This window comes from Zosterops lateralis (genome assembly GCF_965231275.1).
Source record: "Zosterops lateralis genome assembly, chromosome: 5".
Taxonomy (NCBI): Eukaryota; Metazoa; Chordata; class Aves; order Passeriformes; family Zosteropidae; genus Zosterops; species Zosterops lateralis.
The window spans coordinates 44,900,350-44,912,900 of record NC_139766.1 but is presented as its reverse complement, the minus strand read 5'-3'; the positions used below and the strand labels follow the sequence as shown (position 1 = coordinate 44,912,900).

The 12,551-nt window shown below is 50.1% G+C and overlaps 1 protein-coding gene across 2 annotated transcripts; it reads right to left on the bottom strand.

The window, feature by feature from the left end:
- Window positions 1–1,352: 1,352 nt before the first annotated feature.
- Window positions 1,353–7,558, bottom strand: PPP1R3B (protein phosphatase 1 regulatory subunit 3B). 2 transcript variants are annotated; one of them, XM_083861047.1, is made up of 2 exons: window positions 7,527–7,558; window positions 1,353–4,763 (listed from the first exon to the last, which is right to left on the bottom strand). In XM_083861047.1, the coding sequence occupies exons 1-2, from the start codon at window positions 7,538–7,540 to the stop codon at window positions 3,875–3,877; spliced, it is 903 nt and encodes a 300-aa protein (XP_083717173.1). In that variant the 5' UTR covers window positions 7,541–7,558; the 3' UTR covers window positions 1,353–3,874. The 2 variants fall into 2 exon arrangements, with proteins under 2 accessions (XP_083717173.1, XP_083717174.1); XM_083861048.1 differs by lacking the exon at window positions 7,527–7,558 and adding an exon at window positions 7,077–7,210.
- Between the last annotated feature and the right edge of the window lie 4,993 nt (window positions 7,559–12,551).

The following is a 12,551-nucleotide window of genomic DNA, read 5'->3' as shown; positions in this document are numbered from 1 at the left end:
CTGCCGCCAAGGGCTTTATGAATGCAGCAATTGCAATATCTGTATCATCTAGCATATAACACCTGGGCATTAGGTGAGAAAACGCACAGCTGCGCTCTCTTGGCCCTTCTAATGTTGCACCATCTCCTCAGCTGCCCTAGACAGCTTGGACTTCCCGCATGTCCTTAACTGGAACTGTCCTCACATGGGGGTTTCAGCCACAAAGCTGTTACAGGAAATGTCTGGCTGCCGTTTTCTCATTCATGAGCTTGGGCCAACATTCAGATGTGAAAACAGCCCTGGCTAAGACACCTCAATCACCTGAGGCAGAGGCACAAATACCTTTTAATTTTTTTTTTCCATGCAGCCAGAAAAACAATCCAATTACCTTTTAAAAGAGACCTGCGTTGTATGTTTGATTAAAACAACCACAGTGGTTAAAAAAGTCATTTTATGACAGCAGAAGACTTGGAGAGAGCCACAATCAGAAGGTGCTCGGTTTTATTGCTGTATAGAGCAAAGGCCAAGCTCACTCTGCAAGGCTTTGCAGTATGATGGGAAGCACTGCCTACAGAGCTGCTCAAACCAGCACACACCAAGACAAACGCATCTTTCTCCCCTTCCCCCACAGCTTTCTATCTTACCTTATCTGTAAGCAGCAAATCCCACCGAACTCAGGAGTTGATTGTTTGAAATACAACACCTTCAGAGCATCACCGAGGCTCGATGTTTGTGGTGAAATCCAGGTCAAATACCGAAACTGGCCCTGGCTGGCATTTACACCAGCTGTTCTGTTCCCTTTCTGCAAAGGGACACATTCCCTGCTAGTGCTTCTTATTGTAGTGACAACAGGGATAATTACTTGGACGAAAAGAAGGGTCTAACTTGCACTTGATCCGGTATTAGAAAAGAGCCTGTCCCCGCTTCTACAGCACCCCTCCCAGCACTCATCACACCCCGGTACACAGAGAGTAAAGCACTGATGATCCCAGATCAAGCCGGGCTGGGGGAAGGGGGAAGGAAGACTGACTCAAAAGCAGAGAAACCCGAAAAGGCTGATCCGATCCTAGCACTGCAAAGCAGGGGAAGAGTGAAGAGTACCTCGGGAACACAGTGATTAGTGGGGAAACCTAGGAGCACAGAGAAAAGGGTCGGGGCTCCTCCCATCCCAGGGCTGCAGAGGCAATAGAAGCATTTGTGTTGGCAGGAAGGCAGCAGGAATAGGCAGCTCTTTCCTGTTTCGGGCAGAATTCACAGTGGATGTGTGCTCCTCCCTGCCAATGGCCTCTTGCAGGAAGCTGGACCCGTGTCCAAATCGCCTCCCCAGCCCCATGGGTGCTTAAAGAAGATACACAGCCAAGATTTTGTTCCACCTTTATTTTAACAATCAGATAAAAACAGAGCCATATTTTTAAAAGAGTCATTACATGGCAATTATAAAGTGCATTTTCCACTTGAATGTTGTGTACAAAAATATCTTTTAAAAACAAACATGCAAAACATCCTACAAGGCACTTCCAGGCATAGAGCAAGGAGAGCAACCCCCTCACTTCTATGTTCACATTGGCAATGGAAAAAGGGAAAAGGGGAAAGGCCACAAGTAGTATTTCTAAGCTGCTATTGATCAAATAGTCAGCTCCCAAACTAGCTTTTCTAAGCTCTTCTGGCTTATCTTCTATGTTCCTCTCTAAGCACACCCAATGCACAGCCTGAAATCGAGCCTGCAAGGAGATACCACCATCCACAGCACCCCAGACTCACATGCCTTGTTTTGACTCTCAAACAGCTCTCCATAGGCACAAGAAGGTGCCAGGAGAACACGGCTTTTCTACAGTCAGTGTCTTACAACATCAACACTATACACTAAATAAATAAAAAGTATCAGTGTCACTCAAACTTGCCTTAAGTTTAAAACTAAGCCAAGCTAGGCAACAGTCCCTTCCAGAGAGACCAGATGCAGGCTCTAAGGGCTGACTTGGGAAGCTGCTTGAACAGAGGAACCAAACCTGATGAGCTCTGGGCTAGCAAGCAGATTCACCACCTCAACTAAGTGATCAGGCACAGTGAAGACACATACTGATTCTGTATTTTGAAAAAGCAGCAGTTGAAGGCCAGCTATTCTTCCTGCAAGCTCCCATCCTTTTTGATATCCAACCAACAGTGATCCCAGTATCCCTTCTAGGTTAGAGTAAAACAGCTTCTAAGTACTTATACAGTAGTCTCCAGAATTAAAAGCTATGTTAACAAAGTTTAGTAGTCTAGCCTGTTGCTCCTCTCCAGCACACCCACAGGCTACTAGAGGCACAGAGAATTATATAAAGCTTATGCACTAGGAAAAGTAGTATTCCCTTGACCTCTATTTCTACAAACTGTTCCGCACTCTCTCTTTGAACTGAGGGATTGAGTTATTCTGCTCAGTTAGCACCCAAGAAGCTCTGTGAGGTTGTTTGGCTCTGCCAAGCTCACCACCTCAGCACACATCCAGAAGACAAGCCACCTCTTTAATCACAGGGATGGCTCACATCTGTGATTTGTCTCACATGCAGGGGTGCTGTCAGGATAACCCCACATCTCACTCTCCTCACGGCTAGTTCTTTGCATAGGTGAGGTGGGGTGAGCCACTTTTTATGGTCAGAGACGCAAAGTCTGGGCATTTGCAGATGCCCAAACTGGCAGATACTGCTCCAGCAGCAAGGGAAGCCCAGCACATTCATCCAGGACAGCCACAGCACCCTCACATACAAGCAGTGTTTTGCCTTTATCTGCCAAGCAGTCCATGGCACGGTAACAAACTATTATCAGATCTTAAAAGCAACATCAGTTCCAAAGCCTGTTCACCCCAAAGCATTGCTGGGATTTCACATACCACCCCTTTCTCAGTCAAGGCACTTCCATCACAGTAGGTACACAACAGTCACCTTCCTGTAAAGGACACAGCATAGACAGCCATGGGGTCTGTTTGTGTTTAGCTCCTGTGACACCTGAGCAGAATCTCCTGCACAGGACCCTGAGCCCCAGCTGGACAAAACTCTGGTTTACAGTCCACAGGAGGATGAAATGCATTTTCAGGGTCCAGCACAGCCAACTTCAGATGTCCTTCGAGGGGAAAAAGCATAATTGATCATTTGTGATTAAAGAAACAGGAAGGTTTTGAAGAAGGCAGTCAAGGATGTTAACCCACAGCTGTGTTACAAGCACCACACAGCTACAGCTAATCTCTATTTTTGGTAACACCAATGGTATGAGAGATTTTCAAGATCATCTGATATAACAACCAGTGACTAAGCATACCAGATCCTCTCCCACAGGCACATCTCCTAATACGGCAGGCTGTAGGGCCACACTTCCTGTCATCACATTGCATTTTCACTTCCAAAACATGCTTTCTGCCTCCAGTAGGAAGGGCCTCACTATAAGGATATGTGCAAAGAGAGGACTCCATCCCCCTGGCAATCCAACCACACTATTTCCTGACAGACACAGGCTGGCTTTGCAAGGAGAATCCTGCAGCTGTTAGAGCCCACTAACAATATAATACTAGGACATATTTTGAAGGAGCCTTTTAATACTAGGCAGGCAATACAAAGCAGCCACTACTACACAGCTTGAACAGGCAATATAAGCACTGTAGTGTTTCCCTGGACACTGGCATCTTTACTGAAGAGGAAGAAGAAGTGCTGAAGAGACACGAGCAGTCCCTGATCATCTGCAGAGACAGATTTGCTTCTCTGACTATAAGGCCCCTGCCAGCAGAGCACTGCACGTCTGGTTTTGCTGGGAGGTTTAAGCTACACAGCCATACTTCTTCCACCTATTCATACACCTGTGTTCAGACCAGCCCCAAGGCCTGCAGACACACCAGCAACAGTTAGTCAGCCTGGCCTCTGTCCTTGTGTCAATAGTAGGGCCCGAGCTTCTCATAGCCTGAATAACTGGGCCACTCAGGAAAGAGGCCATAGGAGCACCGAGGGCTCCCAAAGGGGTCAAACGCAGTGCCAAAGTCAGCCTGTGGGGGACGGGCAGCTTCCTGGGCAGACTTCAGTTCTGACCGTATGATCCTGTAATTTGTGCCCCTGTTGTTGTCCCAGTACACCTTCCCATCGCACTCAAAGGAAATGGCAAACTCAACTCTTTCATGTGATTGAATGCCCTCAGGCAAGCTGATGTCAAAGGAAAACGTGTCCTGATCTGATCCACTATACGTATCCTTGACATACTGGCACGGGTGATCGACAAAGCTTTTCCACGTGTCAAATGTCATCCGGATCTTCACCATCTTTTCAAAAGCGAGGTTCTTCACCTTCACTGTTCCCACAATAGATTTCTCCTTTAGCATACAGTTTTCCAGACAGACACAGTCTGTCTGCAGGCGGTTTCTGAAGTCCAGGTAGTCTACAGAGGGCTGAACAAAATCCAGGACAAAGCTGTCCTTCTCCGCTGTTGTCAGACCCACAATGTTGTCTATCAGCTCTGTGATGTTGAAAGAAATATCTAGTGGATCTTCAAACTCCGAGAACACCTTCACCATTGTCAGAGAGAAGCCTCTGCTATCTGCAAATGACACCCTCTTCTTCGCTTTGATGTGTGTGAAGGAGTTTGATGCCTCTTCTGGTCCATTCAGTGCAGTCTTGTTGCTCAGCTGGATGCAGGGCCGCAGCGGCTTGCTTGGCTTTGGAGCAATTTTGCAGCCACATTTCTCTCTTCTCAATGGCGAAGAGCACAGGTACAGCTGCATCGCCACATCCACAGCCATTGCTTGCTTGTGAGGGAAATAGTCTAATACTCTGGAAAATGAGAAGAAGGGTCAGTTGGTGCCAGAAAAGCACTTTAATACGAATTCCGTCAGACAGATGATATACCACTTCCCCCCGGTCATCCCGAATAAGCTTGTTTCTTAATTAAAGGCAGGTACTCGCATGGTGTGATTTACAGACAGTGTAAATAGAATACACTACAGCAGAATTGGCAGGACCAGAGCCTGTTGTGCCCTTGAACAGCTCTTCCGACTGCTACAGGGACAGAGTTACCCTTTGAAGGCACACAGGCAGGTACTGTCCTTCTAGGCTAGCAATAGGCTCCAGGGCATTTGCAATCCAAAGCAAAGCCCATGGCTCAGTCCTGCCAATGCTCACAAAACATCCAGATTACCAAATTTCAATGCTACATAAAGCAGTATTCCTGCTGTGCTTTCCTCCCTCCAGGAGATTCTCCGCAGGGCTTCACAAGCTTTTTTAGGAGTAGGAGCTCAGTTTGTCACAAGCTGCCATACACAACCTGACTTCACCTCTCATAAAACCCCCAGATGTCAGCCAAAAAGCACTTGTTCAGTTGAACTACACACTTTGCTAATCACCATCCCTCAGAACTGCTCCATCCAAAGTGCCTCCACATAGTATTGCAAAGATAGCAACAGTCTGACACAACAGCAGGGCACAGGCTTAGCCAACACTGCTCTGGAGCTTTCTTCCCTCTGCTCCACTTTAAAACAAGCATAAGCTCAGAAGGCACATTAGCCATTTTTACCTCCTGCACAGAGTCTGCACCTCAAGCCTCCACAGGGTTTGTGCTAAACCCCTGGAAAGCATCCACACAGCCACAGGGCTCTGCCAAACACAACTCACCTGCTCGAGGTTTACTGAGGCTTTGGAAGCAAGTCCTTGTCTCAGAAAGCACAGGCCCTGTGCCCCTCCACTACAGCTTCTCCTCCAGCACCCAGCCCATTCCTCCAGGGATGCAGCACTATCTCTCCCTCTCCATGCATCCACTGTAGGGCACTTGGCCAGATGTAGCCCTGGAATTGACTCTGCAGTCAGCCCAGAACACTGCACTACTCACTCCTGCCCTTACACTGATGTTCAGATGGATGCTTTTGACAGACTCTCTTTGGCTTGGCTCTGGATAAACTGCTGGACAGATTTATCACACACACCCCCTTTAAGTCAACTGTATTGCAGCTGACTTTAAACACAGAGTCTTCCCTTAATAAAAATCCTGCCTGGCTGCAGGCCAGGCTCCAAAGCTGCTCCCAGCACACAGAGAGGGATGAGGCAGCAACAGTAGCAGTGACCACTAGCCTTGTGATGCAGCTGACTTTTGGCTGCCAAAGCCATGCACAGCCAGCTCTAGGACTTGATTGCTGCTCCCGTGCCAAGAAAAAGCAAGAGCCACACTCTCCAATTCAGTGCTTTAACTCCCCACCCTGTAACACCAACACGGCAGCTCTGAGCAGGCTTTCACAGCACTCACACAGCAAGGGTACCTGTTTATTCATTATTGTTGTGTGCCAAGGCTTGCATCCCAACACACCCACCAGCCAACTCCTTCTGCAGTGCCTCCTTTCAGCTCAAGGGCAGCTGCACAAGACAGACACCTCAGATCCACCTGTCTGCTAACACTGTTCTGCTCATCTCTACCCAGCTGTGCCAAGATTTTGTTCATATACACTTTATATAGGTCATTTCCTCCTTTAAATTAATGCAGCTTCCAATGCTTCTTCTCTTACTTGGGTCAGTTTCATCTGCACTGCATCTTTTCCCAGGGAAATTTATTCAGCTGAATTCTTATAACTTCTGAGAAGTCAGGTTTCATAGTAAGCCTTGGTTATTCACAGTTTTAGAATGAAGAGGCATTAAATACCCAGCCCAGCAGCATAACTTGGAGCTTTTTTCCAAGCTAAAAATTATAGCAAGAGCTTTTCATAACCAACTATGAGTGTGAGCCCTGTGGTTTTATGAACTGCCAGTTCATTTGATACCCCAGACAACTTTTTCTGCATTGGAGAGTCTGCTGATGCCCGGCTCTCAGCCAGAGGCAGGCTTCCCCTTTTGGGGCTGAGGAGGTTTGTCTTGAATTTCAGATGCTTCCAAGGTGAGAGCAGGAATATAGTTGTGAGAGCTCATTCAGGAAATAAAGCTCCAGGAAGCAGAAAGTGCAAGGCAGGGTGCCCTGTGCAGGCACAGGGGCCAACTCCTTTCCCTCACCCCCCAAAAGGATAACAAACTTGACTCTGCCTGCCGACTCCTTCCTGTGTCGCCACTCATTTCTCCCTCCCGTCATTCTACAGAGGAGAATTAAACCATAGCCAAGGAATTACTTACACCTCCATTATCGAACCCCTTGGGTTGCCTCCGCTCTGCTCCCCGCGCTACCCGGGCACAGGTGCCCCTGGCACAGGGCTGGACGTGCAGCACTCGCCGAGACAAAGTTGGCAGCCGTGACAGGGCTGAAGCGGCACCCCTGCTCCTCCTCCCCGGTGCCGGGCACAGCCCGCTCCTCGCAGCCGTCTGTCCGAGCGGTGCTCACCGCCACAGCCCGCCCCCTCCGCGACACAGCCAGGCCGGGCCCCCAGCCCCGGGACAGGCAGCACAACTGGGCCCCGCCGAGGGGCCGCCCTGGGGGGCTGCAGGAGCCAAGCCGCGGGATCCCCTTTTCCCCCAGGAACAGGACCGCTCCCGCACACGCGAGGAGCCTGAGAAGGCGAGCAGGAGGCAAGCGGGGAAGGCAAAGGGGAGAAGCGGCCTCAGCGAGCGGAGGCGGGGCGCCCGTACCTGGTGCAGTGCATGGGGCCGGCCCGGCAGCACCACCGCAACCCGCGCGGGGCTCCGCGCCGGCCTCTTAAGGCTGCCCGGCCCCGCCCCGCTGAGCAACAGCCAATCAGAACGCTCCGAGCGCGGGCGCCCGGCACGCGAGGGGGCGGGGGCAGCCCGGTGGGCGGGGCCAGCGGGCCCTGAGGGGCAGCTCGGGGACGGGGAGCGGGGCAGTTCCTGAGCAGCGCCCGGGCTGCCGTGTGGGGGAACAACCTCCCTGGGGGCTGCCGTGTGGGGGAACAACCTCCCTGGGGGCTGCCGTGTGGGGGAACAACCTCCCTGGGGGCTGCCGTGTGGGGACACCTCCCTGAGGGCTCCCGTGTGGGGACCCCTCGCCGAGCAGCCCCGCCACGCCCCCCGCGGCAAGACAGGTTCGCTGTGGTAGAAGTGACGAGCTCTGTGTCAGGCGTCGGCTGCCCCCAGTCCCTCACTATCTGTCGGCTCCTGTGCGAGGTTGCTGTCCCTTGTGTGTCCAGAATCATAGAATCGATTTGGCTGGAAAAGACCTCTTGAGATCGTTGAGTCCAACATGTGACTGAACACCACAATGTCAACTAAACCATGGCACTAAATGCCAGTCTAAAAAGTCTTTCCTTAAACACCTTGGGGAGGGTGATTCCACCAGCTCCCTGGGCAGCCCATTCCGATGTCTAACCACCCTTTCTGTAAAGAATTTCCTTCTAATATCCACTCTAAAACTCTCCTGCTGCAGGTTAACACCATGTCCTCTTATCCTGTCACTGCTTACCGGGGAGAAGAGGCTCTTTTCAGGCACTTGTAGACAGTGATTACGATCTCCCCTGGGCCTTCTTTTCTCTGGACTCAACACGCCTAGCTCCCTCAGCCACTTCTCAAAGAACTTGTGTTCCAGACCCATCACTTGACTTGTTGCCCTTCTCTGGACCCACCCCAGCATCTCAGTGTCCTTCTGAACTGAGGGGCCAAAACTGAGAAAGGCAGAGCAGGCTTTCCAGATGCCACAAGTAAGCAACTAAGCCTATGGGAATATGCTCTTGAGACAAGAAAGCCTTTTTTGGGGCACCAGTCTTGCTGTCTGAGCTGGCCCAGGGTGTTTGGGTGATCAGGGCCAGCTGGGGAGGAGGGTAACTCACACTCATATCTTGTGGCCACAGTGCCAGGGCTGTGCTGCCTCTGGGTAGAAATCTCCAGAGGATACTCAGAAATCTGCTTTCCAGACAATATTTACTATGTGCAGTGGAAAAAAAAAAAAAAAAAGCCTTTTTTTGTAGAGGTGGCTTCCATGCATGAGGAAAAAACACCAAGAGGGTTTGGCTGGCAAAGAGATCGAGCTCCATGGGAATCCCTATCCAGCACATGTGCAGAGCTGGAAAGGTTTCTCCAACATCCTGAAAACATCTGCCAGGTGGATCGATGCTCTGTCATAGACCCCACTGCTTTGCAGGGCCAGCTGGGCCAGGGGGTCTTCCCAAGTGTCCTCCTGCCTCCAGTTCCCATGTCTGTTCCTTTGGGCTGCTCCTCAGTCCATGTCAGCACATAGCCCAATGTCCTCAGTAATTTGGAAAGTGTGCATGGAGCTGGCCTCCCTGTCACGGGCGTGGCTCTGTGGATGAAATGCCACCTCCATGGGACAGCAGCAGAGGCTGTAAATCCTGCTGGAAAGTAGAGATGGTGCATTCTCCCCATGGTAGCACTGGGGATACTTTTTGTGCCATGTCTGGCCTCTAACTGCACAGCTGCAAACAATGCTGCTCTCTCTCACCTTCCTTACGAAACAGAAAAGCAGGATTGAAGTGTCAACATTTGTTTTCCATTAACTTGTGGAAACACAGACAGCTATTGTTAAAGCTGGAGACTTCCTGCTGGAAGCTGCCATTTAATAAAGTTATTACTCTGCAAGGCAAAAGAGTTTTGTTGGGGGAAAAAAAAAAGCCTTTTTGTTTCATAAACTCTTTTTTGCTAAAAGCAATGGTAGTGTTTAAAGTTGGGGAGAGAGAGCTAAAAGATATACCCATTGCAGGAGTGTTGCAGATTTACAGTAATATTTCATGTGCTGAGGGTATGATGGGACTTTAGCACGTGTTATGTAATGACAGGGTTTACAGCAGAAATAAATGGACCTATGTCCAGATTTCCCCAGGAGACAGACATGGGATAAGGTGGTCATGGCCCCATGATCCCCTCCAGTGCTGCCTCCTCTTCTCCAAGCAGAGCCACTGCACCCTGGCTCAACGCTGCTGGTGCAGAGAGGTTTGGGTGGAAGTGGTGGACTTAATGGGATGAGTCCCAACCCCAAAACTGGTGGAAGCCCCAGCCTGATTCACACTTGTCACTCTGGTGCACCAGAAGTTTCTCCTGCGCGTTCCTGGCAGCTCGGCACCACGGATGTGTCAAGAGAGGTGCTGGTTCACCTCGTGCTGTGCAGGCTCAGGGTGCATTTCTGCCCATTTGCTGTGAGTGGGGCAGGGTGTTGCACAACTGTGGCTCAGTGTTTGCCCCTGAAGCAAAGGTAGGTAGAAGTCTGGGCAGGGCGTTGTGGCAGACTGTGGACACAGGCTCTTATCTCGGGGAAGCTGAGATAGTGGCTATATTTAGTTCAGTGCTACGGCCTTGCGCAGTGATCTTTGTGATTTCCCCACAGCTTTCCCCACACCCCTTGTGCTTTGGAGAGGGATGAGAAGAGCTTGCTCCCTGGCATGAGGAAGAGGCTGCACGTGTCTTGTCTCTGGGGGAGTATTGTAGAACTAATTCCATCAACGATAGCTCTGGAAGGAGGGTCTCACTCTCCCAATCATGTCTCACTTGGCTTTTCTTCCTCATCCAACCTATTGAATATTTACCCCAGCACATCCCAGTACAGGAGATGGTGGCTCCTGCACCTCTTGGATGTAGCCCTGCTAGTTTGCTGCCTGAGGGGAGGCTGAGCTTCTCCAGCCCTCTAGAAGGGTCCTCCTTTCCCCTGCTATGCTCCCTCAAGAGCCACTCTACCAGCAGGCTTGAGTCGGTCCTCGGGGACCCTTCCTGGTCCTGCCACCTCCTCAGTGCCCTGCCGGGAACATGGGTGGGTGGAGCATCTTCTCCTCCAGGCTGCTGCAACAGCTCAGCTTTTCAGCAGCTGGCCAGTGGGCAGTCCCGGGAGGAAAGGGGAGAGGGGCCAAGAATATTGTGCAATGTGTCCACACCACATCAGGCTGCAGGGCCAAGGCTCAAGGGCGAGAGCTGCTAACCAGTGGAGTGGCTGATGTAATAGGGAGCTGTGCAGGGGCTGCTGCCATAGGGCACCCCGTCCCATATCTTATGCCCTCTCCCAAATCAGCAGTCTGTTCCCACCCTTTTAGGTTTCATGAGACTCACCAACTGATGGGGAGAGACCCAGTAAGCATCCTTGCTCACCAAAAACAGAGCAGGGTTTGGCTGCAGAGGTCAGCTGGCCAGCGGCCACTGATCAATGTCTGCCCTTGCTGGCCATCCAGCACTGACAGCCCCTTGGCCAGCTATGGCTAACGTGACAGAAAGCTGTAGGAAGCATGGATCCCTTCACCATCCATTTGGTAACTGCAGTCAACTTGGTAACTCTCACTATCATCTCTAAGTGTGTGCTGAAGCCTGATGTGTTGCTTGGGAGCTCTTTGGCTTCTCTAGTGTCACAGCAAGCACGGCTTCACCAAAGAACAGACTTGAGAAGTCCTGTTGGGTGATGGGGTTCCCCTTTTTTTTCCCCATAGGTCTCCGACTCCTGTGTCTATCCCTGGCAATTAAGCAAAGAGCATTTGATGTGCCTCAGTATCGAAGGAAGTCCAACTCTTGGCTAAGGCTCGTGACTGTGCTTTGGGGAGCTGTGCTCCAGGGCAGAGGTCCCACTGCTTGTCCAGAAATGAGGAGTTGCTTCAATATACTGGCTGGAGGCCTGAGGTGGGGTATTTATCTTGGCATGGCTCCCTTTGGATCTCATGTGCACCCATGGTCAAACACCCTGAGGAAAGTGTACTCTGTCCACTGAAGACCATGGCACCTGCCCTTCCAGGCCAACATGCACAGCAAAGATGGTGTGGGGCCAGATACAAAGCCTGGCCTCGTACCATGTGCTGTAGAGAAAGACTGTGTATTACAAAACTGTGGCTCTTAATATCAAAAATGCCCAAAAAGAAAGACCTTAAAAATCATTGCAAAGAAAGGAAAATTATGGGGAAATGAATGAAGGCAAATTAGCCACACAAATGCTTTAAGGAAAGCTTCTACTTAGAAAGAAAAAGAGGAATGGACTTTCAGCAAAGGAAGAGCTCAAAGGGCAGCACAAATGACAGTAGGGAAACCAAATGACAGGCAGACAGAAACAACAAAGAGAGGAATCCTTGGCCTGGCATACAAGGTACTTGTTGAAATGTTGTATCAGTGCTAAGGTGGGGCTGGGGACCAAGTTAAAAAAAAGCTTTTCTCCAGAGACTGGGACCCAAGAGGGGGTGAGTCTCTGCAGGAAGAGAATAGTACCTCCTGCTTTTTCAATATATATATAATGTTCTTTTCAGAGAGCTGCTCAAGGACCTTGCCTTCCTGCAGTCTACAGAATTCCTTCCCATCAGCAAAGTTCTGGAAAAATCATAGCAATAGAAAGGAGGTTGGTTGTCTGTCCCAAGATTGCATAAAGTGGTGCAACAACTCTGTACCCATCCTTACTTTTTTTTTCTTGAGACTGTCCTTTCCTCTAGCGAACATGCACTGTGAAAATGTCTGGCTTGACCTCCCAGAAACTTTTCTTTGTTATGCTTCAGCTGTTGCAGAGAAACATGGTGGTTTTCCATCTCTTCTGCTGTTTCTTTGAACCCAGGAGTACCTGTGCAGATACCATGTGTGAAAAAAAGGTTGTAAACAGGAAGGAAGAAAGGAGCATGAGGACATAGCTTGGATTAAAACATCAAATCCTTCAAATTCCCCATATGCTCCTGCAGGAGAGAGACAGCAAGGACGGGGCTGGAGCAGCAAGAGTATGAAAAGGAATTTGGGCTGTTT